This window comes from Sprattus sprattus (assembly GCF_963457725.1).
Source record: "Sprattus sprattus genome assembly, chromosome: 1".
In the NCBI taxonomy this organism is placed as follows: Eukaryota; Metazoa; Chordata; class Actinopteri; order Clupeiformes; family Clupeidae; genus Sprattus; species Sprattus sprattus.
In genome coordinates this window covers 18,109,947-18,128,263 of record NC_137920.1, presented here as the reverse complement: position 1 = coordinate 18,128,263, position 18,317 = coordinate 18,109,947, and the positions used below count along the sequence as shown (strand labels likewise).

Below are 18,317 nucleotides of genomic sequence, written 5' to 3'. Positions count from 1 at the left end.
GTCCAGCCCCCCAGTCATTACAGGACCACGCCCAGTCTCCACCTACAGCAGGAATTGTTCAGACCAAAGCAGGAAGCAAATACAACCACAGGACTATGTAACAGACACAAACACACACAAACACTCAGGGATACATACAAACACAAACACACACAAAAACACAAACATGCACTCTGGGATACACACACAAACACAGATATAGACAGTCACATTGGGACACACACACACACACACACACACACACACACAGTGTAGCGGTGGCCACCCCAGGTAGTTAAATAGTTCAGGCGCCAGGCAGGCCTAAAATCCTGCCACTTAACTGAGGTGTACTACCGTCAGCAATTTAACGTAAATAAGTGATTGCAAATAAGGATAAAACTCAAGAGTTGATTCAAACGTACACAGTGCTTATTTAATAAATAACCAACAATAAACACACTATCAAAAATCACAAACATCACCCCCTTAATCCCACGTTAAGGCAAACATGAAATAAACAAACATTGTACATTATACAGACGGTGTGTGTGCGTTTGTATGTGTGGCTGCGTGCGTGTAAGGTTATGTGCGTTTATGTAGTGTGTGAATCAGCTTGAGAGTCAGAAAGTATAGAGCAGGGGGCTCTTCAGTATGGAAACCCAGCTTAGCTTGAGTATGAAAATAGAGCAAGGTGCTCTCCCGTGTGTAAACTCACGGCACGTCGTTTGAACCCAAGGATCTGCCCTGGTCCTATGAGAATAGAACGGGAATTCCGGGATTTCCAATGTCGGCTTCTCAGTGTGGTTTTTCCGTGACGCGTCGGGAACATTTCTCCAGACCACGAACGCCAGCACTCTTCGCGACAGGTTATATCTCCTGTATCCAACTCACTATCAGAACTCCTCCAGGCTCAACTTGGACTCTCTTGCTTCTCACGTGGCTGTGTCTGCGCTCATAATAACTTGAGTTTCTGAGTTGAAGCCAAATCTGTTACAATGTAGGCAACTGCTAGCCAGCTACTTGCTCAAATTCAAACGACTTCTCTAAACTGGCAAGCTTGGAGCAGGCTCTGTTCAATGATTGGCTCAGGGGGTGGGAGGCGGGATGCGCCTTCCAGGCAGATGCTGCTTTGAAGTCAGCGGTGAGGGCTCAAAACACCTTGTAGCCGCGAGCGTCATTTCAATTAAAGGAGGTATGTTTCATTCACCATATGATTGTGTGCATGTTATCTTAACAGGTCTTGCGCACCACAACACATTGATCAAATTCCCTGTCCCGAAAATCTTTCCTACACCATATTTTTATTGACCAGCAGGTGTCACTGGAGTGCATTCAAAGCTTTGAGTAATGCACCTTTATTCAACACGCCTGGCTGGAAAGCTTTGAGGGTTCACAAAGCTTCATTTTGCCATCACTAGCAAAAAGTAACAACAAAGGGTGTCGAAAAAAACATATAACAAAGAACACACTCAAGGGTTCAACTCACACAAGCCTTCGCTGGGAATCAAATCAAGACTGAGCAAAGACACAGAAAATCAGGAGGCTTAGGGAGGCTAACAAGGCTCAGGTGAACTTAATGAAACAATAAGGACAAGGAACAAACACATAACTGGCAAACAGGAACACTGGGGTCCCCACATGGTCAATAGGGGTATTACAGTCCAAAAGTCCTGACACTACAGGGTTCAGGGGTTAGTGGTGGTGTGTTGCTGCCCTTTAACATAGATATCCTATATAAAGGCTAGATGTCTCACGGTGGAGTCTTGAACGTCCGCACAGGAGGCCATCTTGTGACAGGATAGCTTCCTGGAGGGATCAGTGGTGCGTTAGGTAACGTCAGTGATCTTCACAATCGTTTACACTCTTATCTCGCTGAAATCTTGATGGATTTACAATTGCTTTGGTTTCTTACAAACGTCATTACCATGGTTATAATTATGGATGCTTGAACATGTTGAAATGTGCAGCTTAATTGTGTATCACGGCTAGTCTACTACTCAGTCATTTTGCATCAATTGGAGAGGCATAATTGTTCTTTCTTTTCAATATAACAATTAAGTTGCACATGATATAACTGAAGTAGCACATGATTTCCAATCGGGTTGGTTTGTTAAACATCTTACATTATGATTTTGACAGGAAATGACTGACTTTATTGCCAGTGAAGATGCCAGAGTTGTGTGCAGCCTATGGATGCTCTATTGAACGTTCTCTCGAAACAAGATCCTGTTGCCATTCTGTATGCTGAGTTTTAGTAGCCTAGATATTGATTTTACATAAATAGCTTGTGCAGGTGTGTATTTATTGCACCTATCTGTTTTGTTCATATGAAAACCCATGTTTATAATTCTTCATAAGTATGCAGTGTCATAAATACATCTCTGTACAGGGTGGGGATTTCAACATGGAGCATTTATTATTTATTTATTTGTGAAGGGAAATCTTGTACCTATTTTAGAACATTATTTTATTTTTTAGAACATAACATAATTATTCATAAGTATGCAGTGTCATAACTACATATCTTACATTTATAACAAACCAATCTGTTTGAAAGTCGGTTGAAAATTGAGCAAGTTCTTGTCATTTAAAAAGTACGTACCACTACCAATACAATGTTAAGGGTGAGCGAGCTCCCTTGTCGCAAAATGGCCGCCATGTGCGAACATTCGACTCCGTCGGCCAGAAACGCGGGCGAGACATCTAGGGCCCTATTTAGACGATCAGAAACGCAAGTAGGACGGCGCCAAACGCAAGTAGCTGTGTGGGCGGCTCTATGGCGCAGTTGCGGCAGAAAAAACACACTTGCGCCCAGCGCAAGTGTCAAAAGGGTTGGTCCAAAGGAGGTTACTCAGCCATAGGTGTGGTTTGGGAGTAATATGCAATAAACCAATCAGAGCGTCATCTCACATTCCCTTTAAGAGCGAGGAGCGCATATTCCATAGCGGCTTGTTGAAGACCGGAAAAGTTCACAGCCGAGGAGACAGACGTGAGATTTACACCAATTTTTTGGCAAGCCATATATAATTACAAGAAAAATAAAGTATTTACCACATGAGAAAATCATTGTGATATCCATATCCAATATATTTAAAAAATAGGCATACATCTAGCGTCGCATTGACCCAAATGATTCAGGTTAATTGAAGCTGCGTGACATTTGATTTATTGTATGGCTTTGTTGCATTTATTTCATGCCAGTATTATTATAAATCTTGTAAACTCATCTCTGTGTATGTGGACTTTATTTATGTACCTTGGGTTTGGTCAGCTGGTGCACTGGGTTGGGTGCCGATTACCATGCCATAAATTGGTGTAAATCTCTTGTGTAGACGAGAGAGGTAAAGTGTAGGCTACTGTGCAGCCAAGCACGCGTCCTTAGCGTTCTGAATACCCGCCACAGACTTTAGACATTGCGCCTCTGACATTAGACTAGCTTTTTTCTGGTCAATGGCGCACGGCGCACAGCGTTGTTTTGAAACTGCAAAATACCACTTGCGCCATAGAAACGCCTTCTCTGTTCCGCCCCCGCCCATGTCGGCGAAAGTTCATTTCGACGCGCGCCTCTGGAGGGAATATCCCGCTGTGCGCCGGGTGCAAGATAGGAATGATACATGCGTCGGTGACAATGTCAATTGCGCTGGGTGCAGGATAGCCTTTATATTGTATTGGTTGTTATGGGAAGGGGCCTTTATATAGGATATCTATGCCCTATAAGGCCACTTAAGGGTGGATCATAGCAGTGTTCAATAACATTGAAAAGCCAGTTTGGATCCAAAAGCACATGCCAGCCACCCGGGTAAGTTTTAGCATTCACACCAGAACTCAAAGAAACTGGAATTGGACTTTGTAATATAAAATGTGATACATTTGGTATACAACCAAGCCTGACATTAAAGATATTTACAGGAAAAGTATAATAAAGACGAATATTTTACATACTCAAAATGAGCCTAAAGTTAAGTAACCCATAGAAAACGACAAACAACTCACGTATAATATACTGTTTAGTGTTTGACCTTCAATCCATATCAGACTGATGTGAGGTATGAACTACAGTCAGGAGTGTTTGCTCTACTCTCAGTTTAGGAGAAATGTTCTCTTATCAGGGCAGTTCATTAACCAGGAACAAAGTCAACTAGTCAACACACACACACACACACACACACACACACACACACACACACACACAGCATATAACTCACCTAGCTGAAGTGGAAAATGCGACCACTGGCACCAGCTTCTGCAGAACATCATTGAGACTGAGGAGTTCAGTCAGATCTTCCTCTGGTGTCTTCATGTACTTCTGCAGGTCAAACTCATTCAGCTGCTCCTCTGGAATCTTAAGCTGAAATGCCTCAGTCTCCCACTTTCCTGGTAAGAGCATTTGTACACGCAGAGTTCCTGAGCTCCTGTCAATGACCTCCACTACAGCATGGTGATTCAGCTCATTCAGACAGTAGAACAGGTTGATCTTTCTGTCTGATCTTTTCTGATCTCTGATCTTCTGTTTGACACAATGGACTGTTGGTTCAGAGCTCTGTGATTGGCTTCTTGTCTGTGGCAGAAGGTGACTTAAGAGATTCTGATTGGACTCCAGTGAGAGGCCCAGAAGGAAGCGGAGGAAAAGGTCCAGGTGTCCGTTCTTACTCTGTAAGGCCAGATCCACTGCAGTCTTGTGTAGGTCATGAAGTGTTGCAGCTCTGAACAGAGCAGAGAGCTGAGAGGTTTGCTGTTGGTCAGGCATGTTTCTCTCTTTGTTGCTGAAGCAGAGGAACACATATAATGCTGCAAGAAACTCCTGAATGCTCAGATGCACAAAGCTGAACACAATCCCCTGGTACAGCCCAGACTCCTTTCTGAAGATCTGAGTACACACTCCTGAGTACACTGATGCTTCTGTTACATCAATGCCACACTCTCTCAGGTCTGTCTCATAGAAGATCAGATTGTCCTTCTCTAGCTGTTGAAAAGCCAGTTTCCCAAGTTTGAAAATCATCTCTTCGTCTCTCTCTTTTCTCACTGTGTACTTTTCATTCTTCATGCTTGTCTGAATGATCAGGAAGTGTGTGTACATTTGAGTCATAGTCTTTGGCATTTCTACACTCCCCGATTCATCTGATGTTCTCTCCACAACAGTGGCGGTAATCCAGGAGAAGACTGGAATGTGGCACATGATGTAGAGGCTCCTGGATGACTTCAGGTGTGTGATGGTTCTGCTGGCCAGGTTCTCATCACTGATTCTTTTCCTGAAGTACTCCTCTTTCTGTGGGTCACTGAATCCCCTTATTTCTGTCACCTGGTCCACACATGGGGGTGGGATCTGATTGGCTGCTGCTGGTCGGGTGGTGATCCAGAGGAGAGCAGAGGGAAGCAGATTCCCCTTGATGAGGTTTGTAAGCAGCACGTCCACTGAGGCTGGCTCTGTCACATCACAACACCTTGGGTTGGATTTGAAATCTAGAGGTAGTCGACACTCATCCAGACCATCAAAGATGAACATGACTCTGTACGTTGAACTGGTGAAGATTGCTTGATTTCCTGAGAAAAAGTGCTTCATGAAATCCACCAGACTGAGTTTCTTCTCCTTCATCAGGTTCAGCTCTCGGAAAGGAAGAGGAAATATGAAGTGGACATCCTGATTGGCTTTGCTTTCGGCCCAGTCCAGAATGAACTTCTGCACAGAGACTGTTTTTCCAATGCCAGCCACTCCCTTAGTCAGCACCGTTCTGATGCGTTTGTCTTGTCCAGATATGGGTTTAAAGATGTCACTGCAGTTGATTGGTCTGCCTGATGCTGCTTCTCTCCAGGATGCTCTCTCTATCTGTCTGACCTCATGTTCATCATTGACCTCTCCTCTTCCCCCCTCTGTGATGTAGAGCTCTGTGTAGATCTTACTGAGGGGTGTGGGGTTTCCCTGTTTTGTGATTCCCTCAGCCAGACACTGAAACCTCTTCTGAAGATGGGATTTGTGGATCTGCAGCATTTCCACATATACTGAACCATGTTGGTATCTGTGTGTGAAAACAAAAAACAAATATTAAATAACTTGTTTACTGTAATATCAGTTTAAATGTAGTGTTTGCACAGCACTATCAGTCAAGCGGAATGTAGTCTATATATCTGTCTCTCTGTCTGAAGAGTTTCCCCCTAATGTAGTCTATATAACTGCCACTCTGTCTGAAGAGTTTCCCCCTAATGTAGTCTATATAACTGCCACTCTGTCTGAAGAGTTTCCCTAATGTAGTCTATATAACTGCCACTCTGTCTGAAGAGTTTCCCTAATGTAGACTATATAACTGTCACTCTGTCTGAAGAGTTTCCCTAATGTAGTCTATATAACTGCCACTCTGTCTGAAGAGTTTCCCCATAATGTAGTCTATATAACTGCCACTCTGTCTGAAGAGTTTCCCCCTAATGTAGTCTATATAACTGTCACTCTGTCTGAAGAGTTTCCCCCTAATGTAGTCTATATAACTGTCACTCTGTCTGAAGAGTTTCCCCCTAATGTAGTCTATATAACTGTCACTCTGTCTGAAGAGTTTTATATAAACTACCCTCATCACTGTGTCCCCCTAATGCTCTTCTCTCATGTGTTTGCTGATGAATTGACTTGCTTCATATTTCCTCTGCAGTCGTTCTCTCTCACTCTCACTACATTTCACCTGCTGACACAGGAGGGCTGCTGGATTTGTGCTTGTCGCCCCAAGTTATTATAATTATATATTATATCTTTAATGCCTTGCTCCTCCTTTGCTCAGAAACATCCACACACACCTACACACACACACACAAGTTACAGGCTGTGCAAATGTATACAAATGTAACATCTATGTTTGGTCTTGAATTGATCCTTCTGATGTGGTCACTATTCTGATTATGGTCTCATTCTGAAGTACCAGCCATAGCTGTGTTATTAGACTAGTCCCACTGTAACCTCTGCCTGGGTGAATGTTATTTTAGGGGATTGGCTGCTGGCAAATGCATAGCAATGGGTCTTCAAGTACAAAACCAAGCAATTTAGAATAGCTTATCTCTCTCTCTTCTTCTTCTGCTCTTTCTGCTGCAGTTTCTCCTCTCTTGTCTTTGAGTGTGGGGATTCTCTCTTATTATTGTTACTTATATTACTAAACTGATCATCAATAACCTTTCATATAACTTCTTGTGTGTTGTGCCATGACATCAAACAATTGTCTCAGACACTACTTGACACCTCTTATGTCCCATGGAGTTCAGACATGTATTACAGTTTTTCACTATTGTTAAGAAGTAAAAAGCGAAAATTCGGCACAATCTGCACAACCTTCACGTCATGTATCAATCGCTCGCCCCAAGTGGGAAATACTTAGGACTCCCTTATCTGCATTAGACTCTGATTTTCCTTGTGAACACACTGATGTCAATTACACATCACGTTGTTGTCAAAACACTGTACACAAAGTTCTGTTGTTGCACACATTTCTCAAGTAAAATCTTAAAGCATCAACCTGCAAGACACAAATAGTCAAATCTCTAAACTTTCAGGTCTTTTGACCAATTTGCAGTGAGGACTGCACCATAAAAGTGTCTTGAGCCTCTGTTTTGTTTGGTAAATTATTGGAAACTTTTGAAAAGAGCGACAACCAGAGAAGGAGAGGGGTAAGAGTGTGAGGAGGAGGAAGAGGAGGACAAGAAGGAGGAGGAGTAGGAGGTTGAGGAGTAGGAGGACAGAGAGAAGGAAGAGGAGGACAAGGAGGAGGAAGAGAATGAGGACAAGGTGAAGAAGGAGGAGGAGGAGGAGGAGAAAGAAGAAGGAGAATGGTAATCTCTAATGAGATTTGGGCCGCTGTGGTAGACCATGTTTTCATGGTTTTTCATTACAACCTTCAGGATGGAGAACAAGTACGAAATCTGTTTGCCTTGTGTACTGTAATACTGCATATCAATAGAATATAGTGGGCGCACATTATTAGTATTTTGCAGGACTAAAAGAGAACAACACTGTGGAGGAAGAAAACACACTTTCAATATTTTTTTGTGTGAGGTTTTCAGTTGTCTGTGTGCAGTTTTGACAAAGCCGTTATTGTTTTGAAAAACGGGTTTTAGCAATAGTGAAAAACTGTAACCTTCCAGCCTGTAGTTTTTCTCTCATTAGAAACATTTCTCGCAAGATACCTGAATTTCACCACAGGATTAATAAAGTACAGTATATATCTATATATCTATCTATTTTGGTTGCCATTAGCATGTAGATACTTTATATTAAAGAAATATCTTGAACCAGCCATCTCATATAAATATTAAGCTTAAAAGACAAGTCAAACACCTTTGGTACACTTTAATACTTCAGGTGTACTTCAAATGACTGTATGGATGATTGTATTTCCTGTGGAAAGTCCTAATTACTACTCACCTCTGACCAGCAGGAACACCTCTTTCTGCAAAATTAAGTGGATGATCCATGGACTGGTCACTCTTCATGGACACACAGCTCTGTACTGGAGAGTGTGATCTCTTCTGCTGGATGAGGCTATATTTTATACAAACACACAGAAACACAAACACGCACACACACCAACACAAACATATTCTGATTATTGATAGGTCTTATTTTCTCCAGGCATTCTGATAGTTCTTTCAGGATCTTTTGTCACTAAAAAGATTAATTCGTTAACTCTCATTAGAAAGTGTTGTTGTATTTGTTTATTGCATGTTGTCTGGGAGAGTTATGAAAAATGGTTGTAAACAAAATACCAAACTGTTAAAATTTCAGGGGTGCAAACTCATCAGGGATGAAAAAGGTGACAACGATGCAAACCCCCTAGGAGGATCCATGGCATGCTCCCCGGGAATATATTTTATATGTAAGAACATTTTGCACATTTTAAAGTTCAATGCATCAAACTGGTACAGTTTGACAGCAAAATTAAGAGGCTAGATCTATGAAGAACTTTGTTTGTTGTAAACTATTTTGTGCTCTGGTAACAGTTTAATCATAAACATTCCTGTGTTGAATGTTGCACGAGCACAGGCCGACCCAATCACCCAACCACCCAACCTAAGAGTCCCGACCACCCACTCCAGTCCACTTCACCAAAGCACAAAAGGGCCAGCTATTGGAACAGAAAATCAACAGAGGCTGCATCAGGCATCTCCACGTCTTGGAAAAACATTGACAGTGGGAACACATATTATTTTCCCTTTACATTACTCTTTGAGTCTAGCTAGCTAGCTTGTCAGGACAAGGCCCATTTGTACCTGACTCCTAGTTGAGCCACAGTTATGGCATCCTCCTCCTAAAATGCTCTCATTCTGAAAACAAACGGAAGTGTGAGAGAGGTAAGTTTGTTCAGTTGCAGTGAAGCGCCCGGCAGTCGAAAATGGGTCAGTGCTTCAGATTACATACACATAGGGACGTGCGGTCAGGGGAGGCAGAACTTCATGAAAAGTAAAAGTCATCATGAAAAGTAAAAAACGAATAATGATAAAATAAAATAAATATTAAGATGTATCTACTTATCTTTGCTCTAAATGTAATTTTTGTATGATTCCAATAATTTTTATACTCAAAATCGCTGAATTTGAGCCTTTTCAAACAGAGTGGCGACTCGCGAGGTGAGGCACTGACGAGCTGCGCCTCATCTCAGATTGTGCAACCCCTCACACACTGGGTTGAGCGCATGCCTTTAGCTTTCTCATTGTTTGTCATCACTGCATTATTTGTAGACACTTTTATTATGATATACGTGAGAGAGCCTGGAAAATGGACTACCATTCCAGTGAAGTGATAAACAGCTTAACTCCGGACCAAACTCCGCTGACGGCTGTGTCTTTTATGTAAATGTACATTTTTCTGCGTTTTCAAAAATTACAGAGAAATAGACACACTTCTATCCGATAACACTGTTATTGTAGCCAGCCAAAATGGTTTATGTGATATGCGAGGCGTCTGTCAGCCAACTGTCTGACATTAGCATGTTAGCTTAATAGATAGATAGCATAACGTTCTTGCAGCGTACCAACGTCACCGCTACCGTAATTGCCATAAAAAGCATGCCTGTCCTGATGACATTGGTTGGCAAAACGAACAAGCTTGAAAAAAATATTCAGGACAGCTTACTTGGAGGACCCCCCCCAATTTATTTATTTTTATTGCAGATCAACACGAATCACACAAATTACCTATTTTGGATCAAAAATGGCGAAAGGTGACGAGTTTGCACCCCTGTAAAATGATAACCTAGTTTTAGTTTTACTGATTGGATGTAGACATTTCAAGGAACAGCTCTGTTTGATTGAACACCACTTGAGACCTTTAGCAAGTCTGGAAAACTTGGTCGGAACATAATTGTCATACCTATTGGTGTTTATCAGCTGAGCTTAAAGTGGAGATGGATTCAGTTTAATTTTGCTTGCAGCTACAGACTTACATAAATCCATCAGGACGACACTATTCTACCTCTAGCATTCCACCTTTAGAGGGGCTCAACTGCTTCTGACAATTAGAAGGTTAATATTGTCAAGTCATTAATTTTGTCTGTCTCCTTTACAGGTCATACATTTTCTATACAAATAATGTTTACTTTTCAGGGCTGAAGACAAAATTAAAATATCTTGAACTGCCCGTCTCAAATAAATGTCTAGCTCAAAAGACAAGTCAAACACATTTGTACACTTTCATACTTCAGGTGTACTTCAAATGACTGTATTGATGTTTGTATTTCCTGTGGAAAGTCCTAATAACTACTCACCTCTGACCAGCAGGAACACCTCCTTCTGCAAAATGAAGTGGACGACCCATGGACTGGTCACTCTTCATGGACACACAGCTCGGTACAGGAGAGTGTGATCTCTTCTGCTGGATGGAGCTGTATTTTCCACACACACACACGCACAGACACACAGACACAGACAAACAGACACACAGACAGACAGATACACACACACACACACAAACATATTCTGATTATTGATAGGTTATATTTTCTCCAGGCATTTTGATAGTTCTTTCAGGATTATTTTTTTCTCCATGCATTCACATGTGTCAGTTTTCTATTTTGTTTCTTGATTGCTATGTGTTGTTCTCATTTTATATAAAAAAATGCATTTGTTAACTCTCATTAGCAAGTGTACTTGTATTTGTTAATTGCATGTAGTCTGGGAGAGTTATGAAAAATGTTTGTAAACAAAATACCAAACTGTTAAAATGATGATCAAATTTTAGTTTTACTGTAGGGATGTAGAGATTTCAAAGAACATCTCTGTTTGATTGAACACCACTTGAGACCTTTAGCCAAGTCTGGGGAAGTTGGTCGGGACATAATTGACATACATTTTGCTGAGCTAAAAGTGGAGTTGGATTCAGTTTCATTTTGCTTGCAGCTACGGACCAACATTAATCCATGAGGACGACACTATTCTAGTTCTAGCATTTCACCCTTAGGGGGGCTCAACTGCTTCTGACAATTAGAAGGTTAATATTGTAAATACATTCATTTTGTCCGTCTCCTTTACAGGTCATACATTTTGTATACAAAAAGTGTTTACTTTTCAGGGCTGAAGACAAAATAAAAATATCTTGAACTGCCTGTCTCAAATAAATGTCTAGCTCAAAAGACAAGTCAAACACATTTGTACACTTTCATACTTCAGGTGTACTTCAAATGACTGTATGGATGATTGTATTTCCTGTTGAAAGTCCTCATTACTACTCACCTCTGACCAGCAGGAACACCTCCTTCTGCGAAGTGAATTGGACGACTCATGGACTGGTCACTCTTCATGGACACACAGCTCGGTACAGGAGAGTGTGATCTCTTCTGCTGGATGGAGCTGTATTTTCCACACACACACACACACACGCACACGCAGACACACAGACAGACAGACAGACAGACAGACAGAAACACAGAAACACACACACACACACACACACACACACACATACACACACACACACACGGACACCTTTACAGGTCATATATTCTGTATACATATAATGTTTACTTGTCAGGGCTGAAGTCCTGATACAAATAAAAAATGTAATACAAATAGAACTGCCAATCTCATATGATATTTAGCATATAAGACAAATCAAAAACCTTTGATACACTTTTATACTTCAGGTGTACACAAATGACTGTATGAATGATTGTATTTCCTGTGGAGTCCTCAATATTACTCACCTCTGACCAGCAGGAACACCTCCTTCTGCAAAGCGAAGTGGAAGATCCATGGACTGGTCACTCTTCATGGACAAACAGCTTGGAACGGGAGAGTGTGATCTCTTCTGCAGGATAAGGCTATATTTTACACACACACACACACAAACACAAACACGCACACACCAACACACCAACACACAAACACACACAAACATATTCTGATTATTGATAGTTCTTTCAGGATCTTTTTTCACTAAAAAAATGAAGTCGTTAACTCTCATTAGAAAGTGTGGTTGTATTGGTAAATTGCATGTAGTCTGGGAGAGTTATGAAAAATGTGTGTAAACAAAATACCAAACTGTTAAGTTTTACTTTTGGGATGTAAAGATTTCAAAGAACATCTCTGTTTGATGGAACATCACTTGAGACCTTTAGCAAAGTCTGGTAAACTTGGTCGGACATAATTGTCATACCTATTGGTGTTTATCAGCTGAGCTTAAAGTGGAGTTGGATTCAGTTTCATTTTGCTTGCAGCAACAGACTTACATAAATCCATCAGGACGACACTATTCTAGTTCTAGCATTTCACCCTTAGGGGGGCTCAGCTGCTTCTTACAATGTGAAGGTTAATATTGTAAATACATTCATTTTGTCTGTCTCCTTTACAGGTCATACATTTTGTATATAAATGATATATAAAAATAACTGCCCGTCTCAAATAAATGTCTAGCTCAAAAGACAAGTCTGCAGGATAAGGCTGTATTTCACACACACACACACACACACACAGACACACACACACACACACACACAGACACACACACACACACACACACACACACACACACACACACACACACACACACACACACACACACACACACACACACACACACACACACACACACACACACACACACACACACACGGACACCTTTACAGGTCATATATTCTGTATACATATAATGTTTACTTGTCAGGGCTGAAGTCCTGATACAAATTAAAAATGTAATAAAAATAGAACTGCCCATCTCATATGATATCTAGCATATAAGACAAATCAAAAACCTTTGGTACACTTTTATAATTCAGGTGTACTTCAAATGATTGTATTTCCTTTGGAAAGTCCTCATTACTACTCACCTCTGACCAGCAGGAACACCTCCTTCTGATAAGTTAACTGGATGATCCATGGACTGGTCACTCTTCATGGACACACAGCTCGATACGGGAGAGTGTGATCTGATCTGCTGGATGGAGCTGTATTTTCATACACACACATTTGTACACTTTTATACTTCAGGTGTACTTCAAATGACTGTTTGGATAATTGTATATCTTGTGGAATGTCCTCATTACTACTCACCTCTCTCCAGCAGGAACATGTGATCTCTTCTGATAGATGGAGCTGTATTTGACAAAAAAATACACACACACACACACACACACACACACACACACAAACACAAACACACACACACTGATTATTGATTTGTTTCAGTTTCTCCAGGTATTCTGATAGGGTAAGGGTGCTTTCATGATTTATTTTTTCTTTTCATGCATTCAAATGTGTAATTTTGTTCTATTTTGTTTCTTGATTGTTATGTGTTGTAAAAATACGATGTCGACATTTTTAGGGAACAGCTCTGTTTGATTGAACGCCACTTGAGAACTTTAGCAAAGCTTGGGGAAATTGGTTTGGAAAGAATTGTCATACCTATTTGTGATGTATTGGTAATAGCATTGACACACCACACCAGGAGGGGATGCTATGCTATGTTTAATAGTAGATGTATGCATTAAGAAATAAACCAGTGTAGAACTATAACAAAATGTGGTCAGTCGTCACTCAGAGTTGTCTTGCATACTGACGCTATATAAGTGAATAAATTCCCTGTAGCATTGACTAAGAAAGTCATTACACTATTGGTGTTGATCAGCTGAGCTAAAAGTGGTCTAAAATTATAGATGGGTAAGCATTTTTAGAGATTCAGTTGAATTCAATTTCATTCTGCTTGCAGCTACTGACTTGAACACAATCAAAATATGTGCCAAATATCTGATTGAGACAAATTGCCATTACATAAATACAAATGTTATTTCATTTCTGATTGGTCCAGTTGCTACACACTACTGATCTACTGTGGGTTGGGTTCTACTTTCTGATTGGCAGCCAAATGAAAACAAAAGACACTCAGTTATCTCTCATCTAATCAGCTTCAGTTGCCAGGCAGAAATCATGCTAACATGTTGTTTCCCTCACACCCACAGATACTTGCATATTCTTCACTTATTTGTACTTCATAACTTTTATTTTTTACAAATAAATAATACGTTTTATTAATTATTATTATTGTTATTATTACTACTGTTATTATTAGCGATGGTGTGAAAAGAGAAAAAATAATAGTCATCTAATCAGCTGTCGTTGCCAAGCAGAAATGATGCTACTTTCCACACAAATGAAGAGATACAGCAGCAAGTATTATCCCACACACTCACAGACATTTATTCTGCTTTTAATTGTGCATAATGAAGTCTCAATTGTCTTAATGCCTTTTATTACCATTTACATTGTTTTCCTTATTTAAGCTGATGAATGAAATGAAAGATGTACAACACTAATCAACAAACAAACAAATATACAAGTAAATAAACAAATAGTACAAGTAAATACATTGTTATTGTTGTTGTCGTTATCTTACCCCAGAGGCTCATCATCATGGTTCTCTTCACTGGAACTCATTTTGGGGCAAATACACCCCTTTTCCTGGGATATCCCTCTCCTGGTATTACACTGGAGAATGGGAGATAAAGACAGACATACACAGAGTGTCACAAAGTGTAACCAAAACTAAGAGAAGAGACCATAGTAGGCTACTCCAATTGTCAGGCCCTTGCTGGCTCCCATAGATACAGAACTGAATTAAGAGTGTGACTTTCTGTCTATAAGTCACTAAACGGTCAGGGTCCTAAACATGTATATATATACTGTATATGAAATGTTTGCTGAATATAAAGGTCTCTTAGATCTGCAGGAGCTGGTCATTAAACAGGGTGAGATGGCATCACTGCCCACTGCTGGAACCAGATTCATTATGCCTACGCACCTGGTTGCGATAAGAATGTGAACACAGCCTGCGACCGCCAGGAACTTAACCAAACAAACTAGACCAACACAGATAATGTTCTCCCCGAACCAAAAAGCCTCGGCATCCTTCTAAAAGCACACATGTGAACGTAAGCTAATGTACTGCAGTAATGTGAACACACACTAACGTACTGCTATAAGTCATACCACAGTAATGTGAACACAGGCTAATGTACTGCTATCAGTCATAACGCAGTAATGTGAACACAGGCTAATGTACTGCTATCAGTCATAACGCAGTAATGTGAACACAGGCTAATGTACTGCTATCAGTCATACCGCTGTAATGTGAACACACGCTAATGTACTGCTATCAGTCATACCGCAGTAATGTGAACACAGGCTAATGTACTGCTATCAGTCATACCGCAGTAATGTGAACACACGCTAATGTACTGCTATCAGTCATACCGCAGTAATGTGAACACAGGCTAATGTACTGCTATCAGTCATACCGCAGTAATGTGAACACACGCTAATGTACTGCTGTAAGTTTATACCGCAGTAATGTGAACACACGCTAATGTACTGCCATCAATTATACCGGAAGAGCGACAGGTTCCTATCTCGGCAACAACCAGCATAACAGAAATATAGCCTACGACAGAAACTACATGTTTGAGCTGAACACGATTACTCTATACCTAACACTGACGTCCAAATAGAGTTACGTCACTCGTGCCCATCCCATCTTATCTACCTTATCGAATAGAAACCATACAGGCCTATCTGTTTTTAAAAACTGTATTCAATTGTGTGACAATCAATGGATGTGGTCACATTTTGGACCAGGATCATACCTCGTTTTATCTGTGAGACTTTTCATGATTTTTTACTGAATCTCATGGATGTTCACTCCCAATAGCATAGTATAATAGTGACATGTCCATTAGACTGCTGTGTGGTGTGAGTGAGAGACTGCCATGTTCACACTGTGTGGTCCACTATGGCCTCATGCACACTGGCTGCGTTAGGGCTGCGTCAACTGTTGATTTTCATGTTGAGACGCCCATGTTAACAGAGCACACTGCCTGAGTGAGACGCCCATGTTAACAGGTTAGAGCACACTGCCTGAGTGAGACGCCCATGTTAACAGGTTAGAGCACACTGCCTGTGTGAGACGCCCATGTTAACAGGTTAGAGCACACTGCCTGAGTGAGACGCCCATGTTAACAGGTTAGATCACACTGCCTGTGTGAGACGCCCATGTTACAGTAACAGGTTAGAGCACACTGCCTGAGTGAGACGCCCATGTTAACAGGTTAGAGCACACTGCCTGTGTGAGACGCCCATGTTAACAGGGTAGAGCACACTGCCTGAGTGAGACGCCCATGTTAACAGGTTAGAGCACACTGCCTGTGTGAGACGCCCATGTTAACAGGTTAGAGCACACTGCCTGTGTGAGACGCCCATGTTAACAGGTTAGAGCACACTGCCTGTGTGAGACGCCCATGTTAACAGGGTAGAGCACACTGCCTGTGTGAGACGCCCATGTTAACAGAGCACACTGCCTGTGTGAGACGCCCATGTTAACAGGTTAGATCACACTGCCTGAGTGAGACGCCCATGTTAACAGGTTAGAGCACACTGCCTGTGTGAGACGCCCATGTTAACAGGTTAGAGCACACTGCCTGAGTGAGACGCCCATGTTAACAGCTTAGAGCACACTGCCTGTGTGAGACGCCCATGTTAACAGAGCACACTGCCTGTGTGAGACGCCCATGTTAACAGAGCACACTGCCTGTGTGAGGCGGATTTTCACGGATTTAAATCTTTGACCAATTTTTTTATGTTGTGTTAACTTGACAGCCAGCACCTAGGCAACTCTGGCAGAATTTAGAAATCCATACGAGCTGGTTTAGAAAAAGATATTATAATATAACTAGAAAATGCATTTCCTGACGGAAATACCAGTGCATGAAATGCAGAAGTTAAGAAAGGAAGAAGAAAAGAAAGAAAAGTGGAAGAAGGAAAGAAGAAAGGAAAAAAGAGTGGAAGAAGGAAAAAGGAAGAGTGAAAAAAGGAAAGAAGAGTGGAAGAAGGAAAGAAGAAAAGAAAGAAGTGTGAAAGAAGGAAAGAAGAAAGGAAAGAAGAGTGGAAGAAGGAAAGAAGAAAAGAAAGAAGAGTGAAAGAAGGAAAGAAGAAAAGAAAGAAGAGTGAGAGAAGGAAAGAAGAAAGGAAAGAAGAGTGGAAGAAGGAAAGAAGAGTGGAATAAGAAAAGAAAGAAGAGTGAAAGAAGCAAGGAAAGAAGGAAAGAAGAGTGGAGGAAGGAAAAATGAAAAGAAAGAAGAGTGGAAAAAGAAAAGAAAGAAGAGTGAAAGAAGAAAGGAAAGAAGGAAAGAAGAGTGGAGGAAGAGTCAGGAGTGAAAATGTTGAAAAAAGGAGAGAAAAAATGAGTGAAGAAGAAAGATGGAGTGTGAGAGAAGGTAGACTGAGAGGGAGAATGAGAAAGATGGAGATGGAGAGAAAAAAGAAAATGGAAGGTGTCTCTTAATGTTCCTAGTTACAGTTGAATGGAGAGGGACAGAGAGAAGAGGAGCCTGGAACCTTGGCGCAGGTGTCACTGAAGCACAGGTGCAAGCCAGTTTATAATGGCCCAATGCAAGTCAATGGGAAAATGTATATTCGTTTTTTCTTTAATATCTTAAAAAGTATAAAGTTTAGAAAAGTGAAAAATACCTAGCATAAGTGTCCTTTACAAGACCTACGTGACAAAGTGTGAACGAAGTTTCTAAGTTAAGCGGCTGAATTAATCACAGAAAAAGGTAAGCAGAATAAGAAGAAGCCTAGGAATAACAATACAGGGCATTTCATGCACTGTAATAAGAGCTCTTATTATATGGCAACGACAGTACGAGCATTCTGATTGGCTAATGGGTAGTCACAGGCGCGCTGGAACCTCTTTCATGCCGGGGGTGCTGTGACGTGCCCCCCCCCACTATAAAGTTGTCGTCCCCCCCCCAACAATAATTGTAAACACAAATAAATAATTTTGAATAATATAGTAATATGAAATATAGTTTCAGTCAATCAGCCCTGTAGCC

General features: G+C 41.0%; 1 protein-coding gene across 1 annotated transcript in view; it reads right to left on the bottom strand.

The window, feature by feature from the left end:
• Positions 1–18,317, bottom strand: part of LOC308368185 (uncharacterized protein) — a gene marked incomplete at its 3' end in the record, with an annotated part of 84,676 nt that overhangs the window by 66,289 nt on the left and 70 nt on the right. Inside the window, exons 2-9 of the mRNA XM_080842292.1 lie at positions 14,828–14,919; positions 13,489–13,530; positions 13,266–13,382; positions 12,144–12,260; positions 11,674–11,790; positions 10,710–10,826; positions 8,372–8,488; positions 4,811–5,993 (exon numbers count right to left, since the gene is read on the bottom strand). Of these exons, the coding sequence (XP_080698418.1) occupies positions 4,811–5,993; positions 8,372–8,488; positions 10,710–10,826; positions 11,674–11,790; positions 12,144–12,260; positions 13,266–13,382; positions 13,489–13,530; positions 14,828–14,868 (1,851 nt within the window). The 5' untranslated portion in view covers positions 14,869–14,919. The remainder of the gene's footprint in view (positions 1–4,810; positions 5,994–8,371; positions 8,489–10,709; positions 10,827–11,673; positions 11,791–12,143; positions 12,261–13,265; positions 13,383–13,488; positions 13,531–14,827; positions 14,920–18,317) is intronic.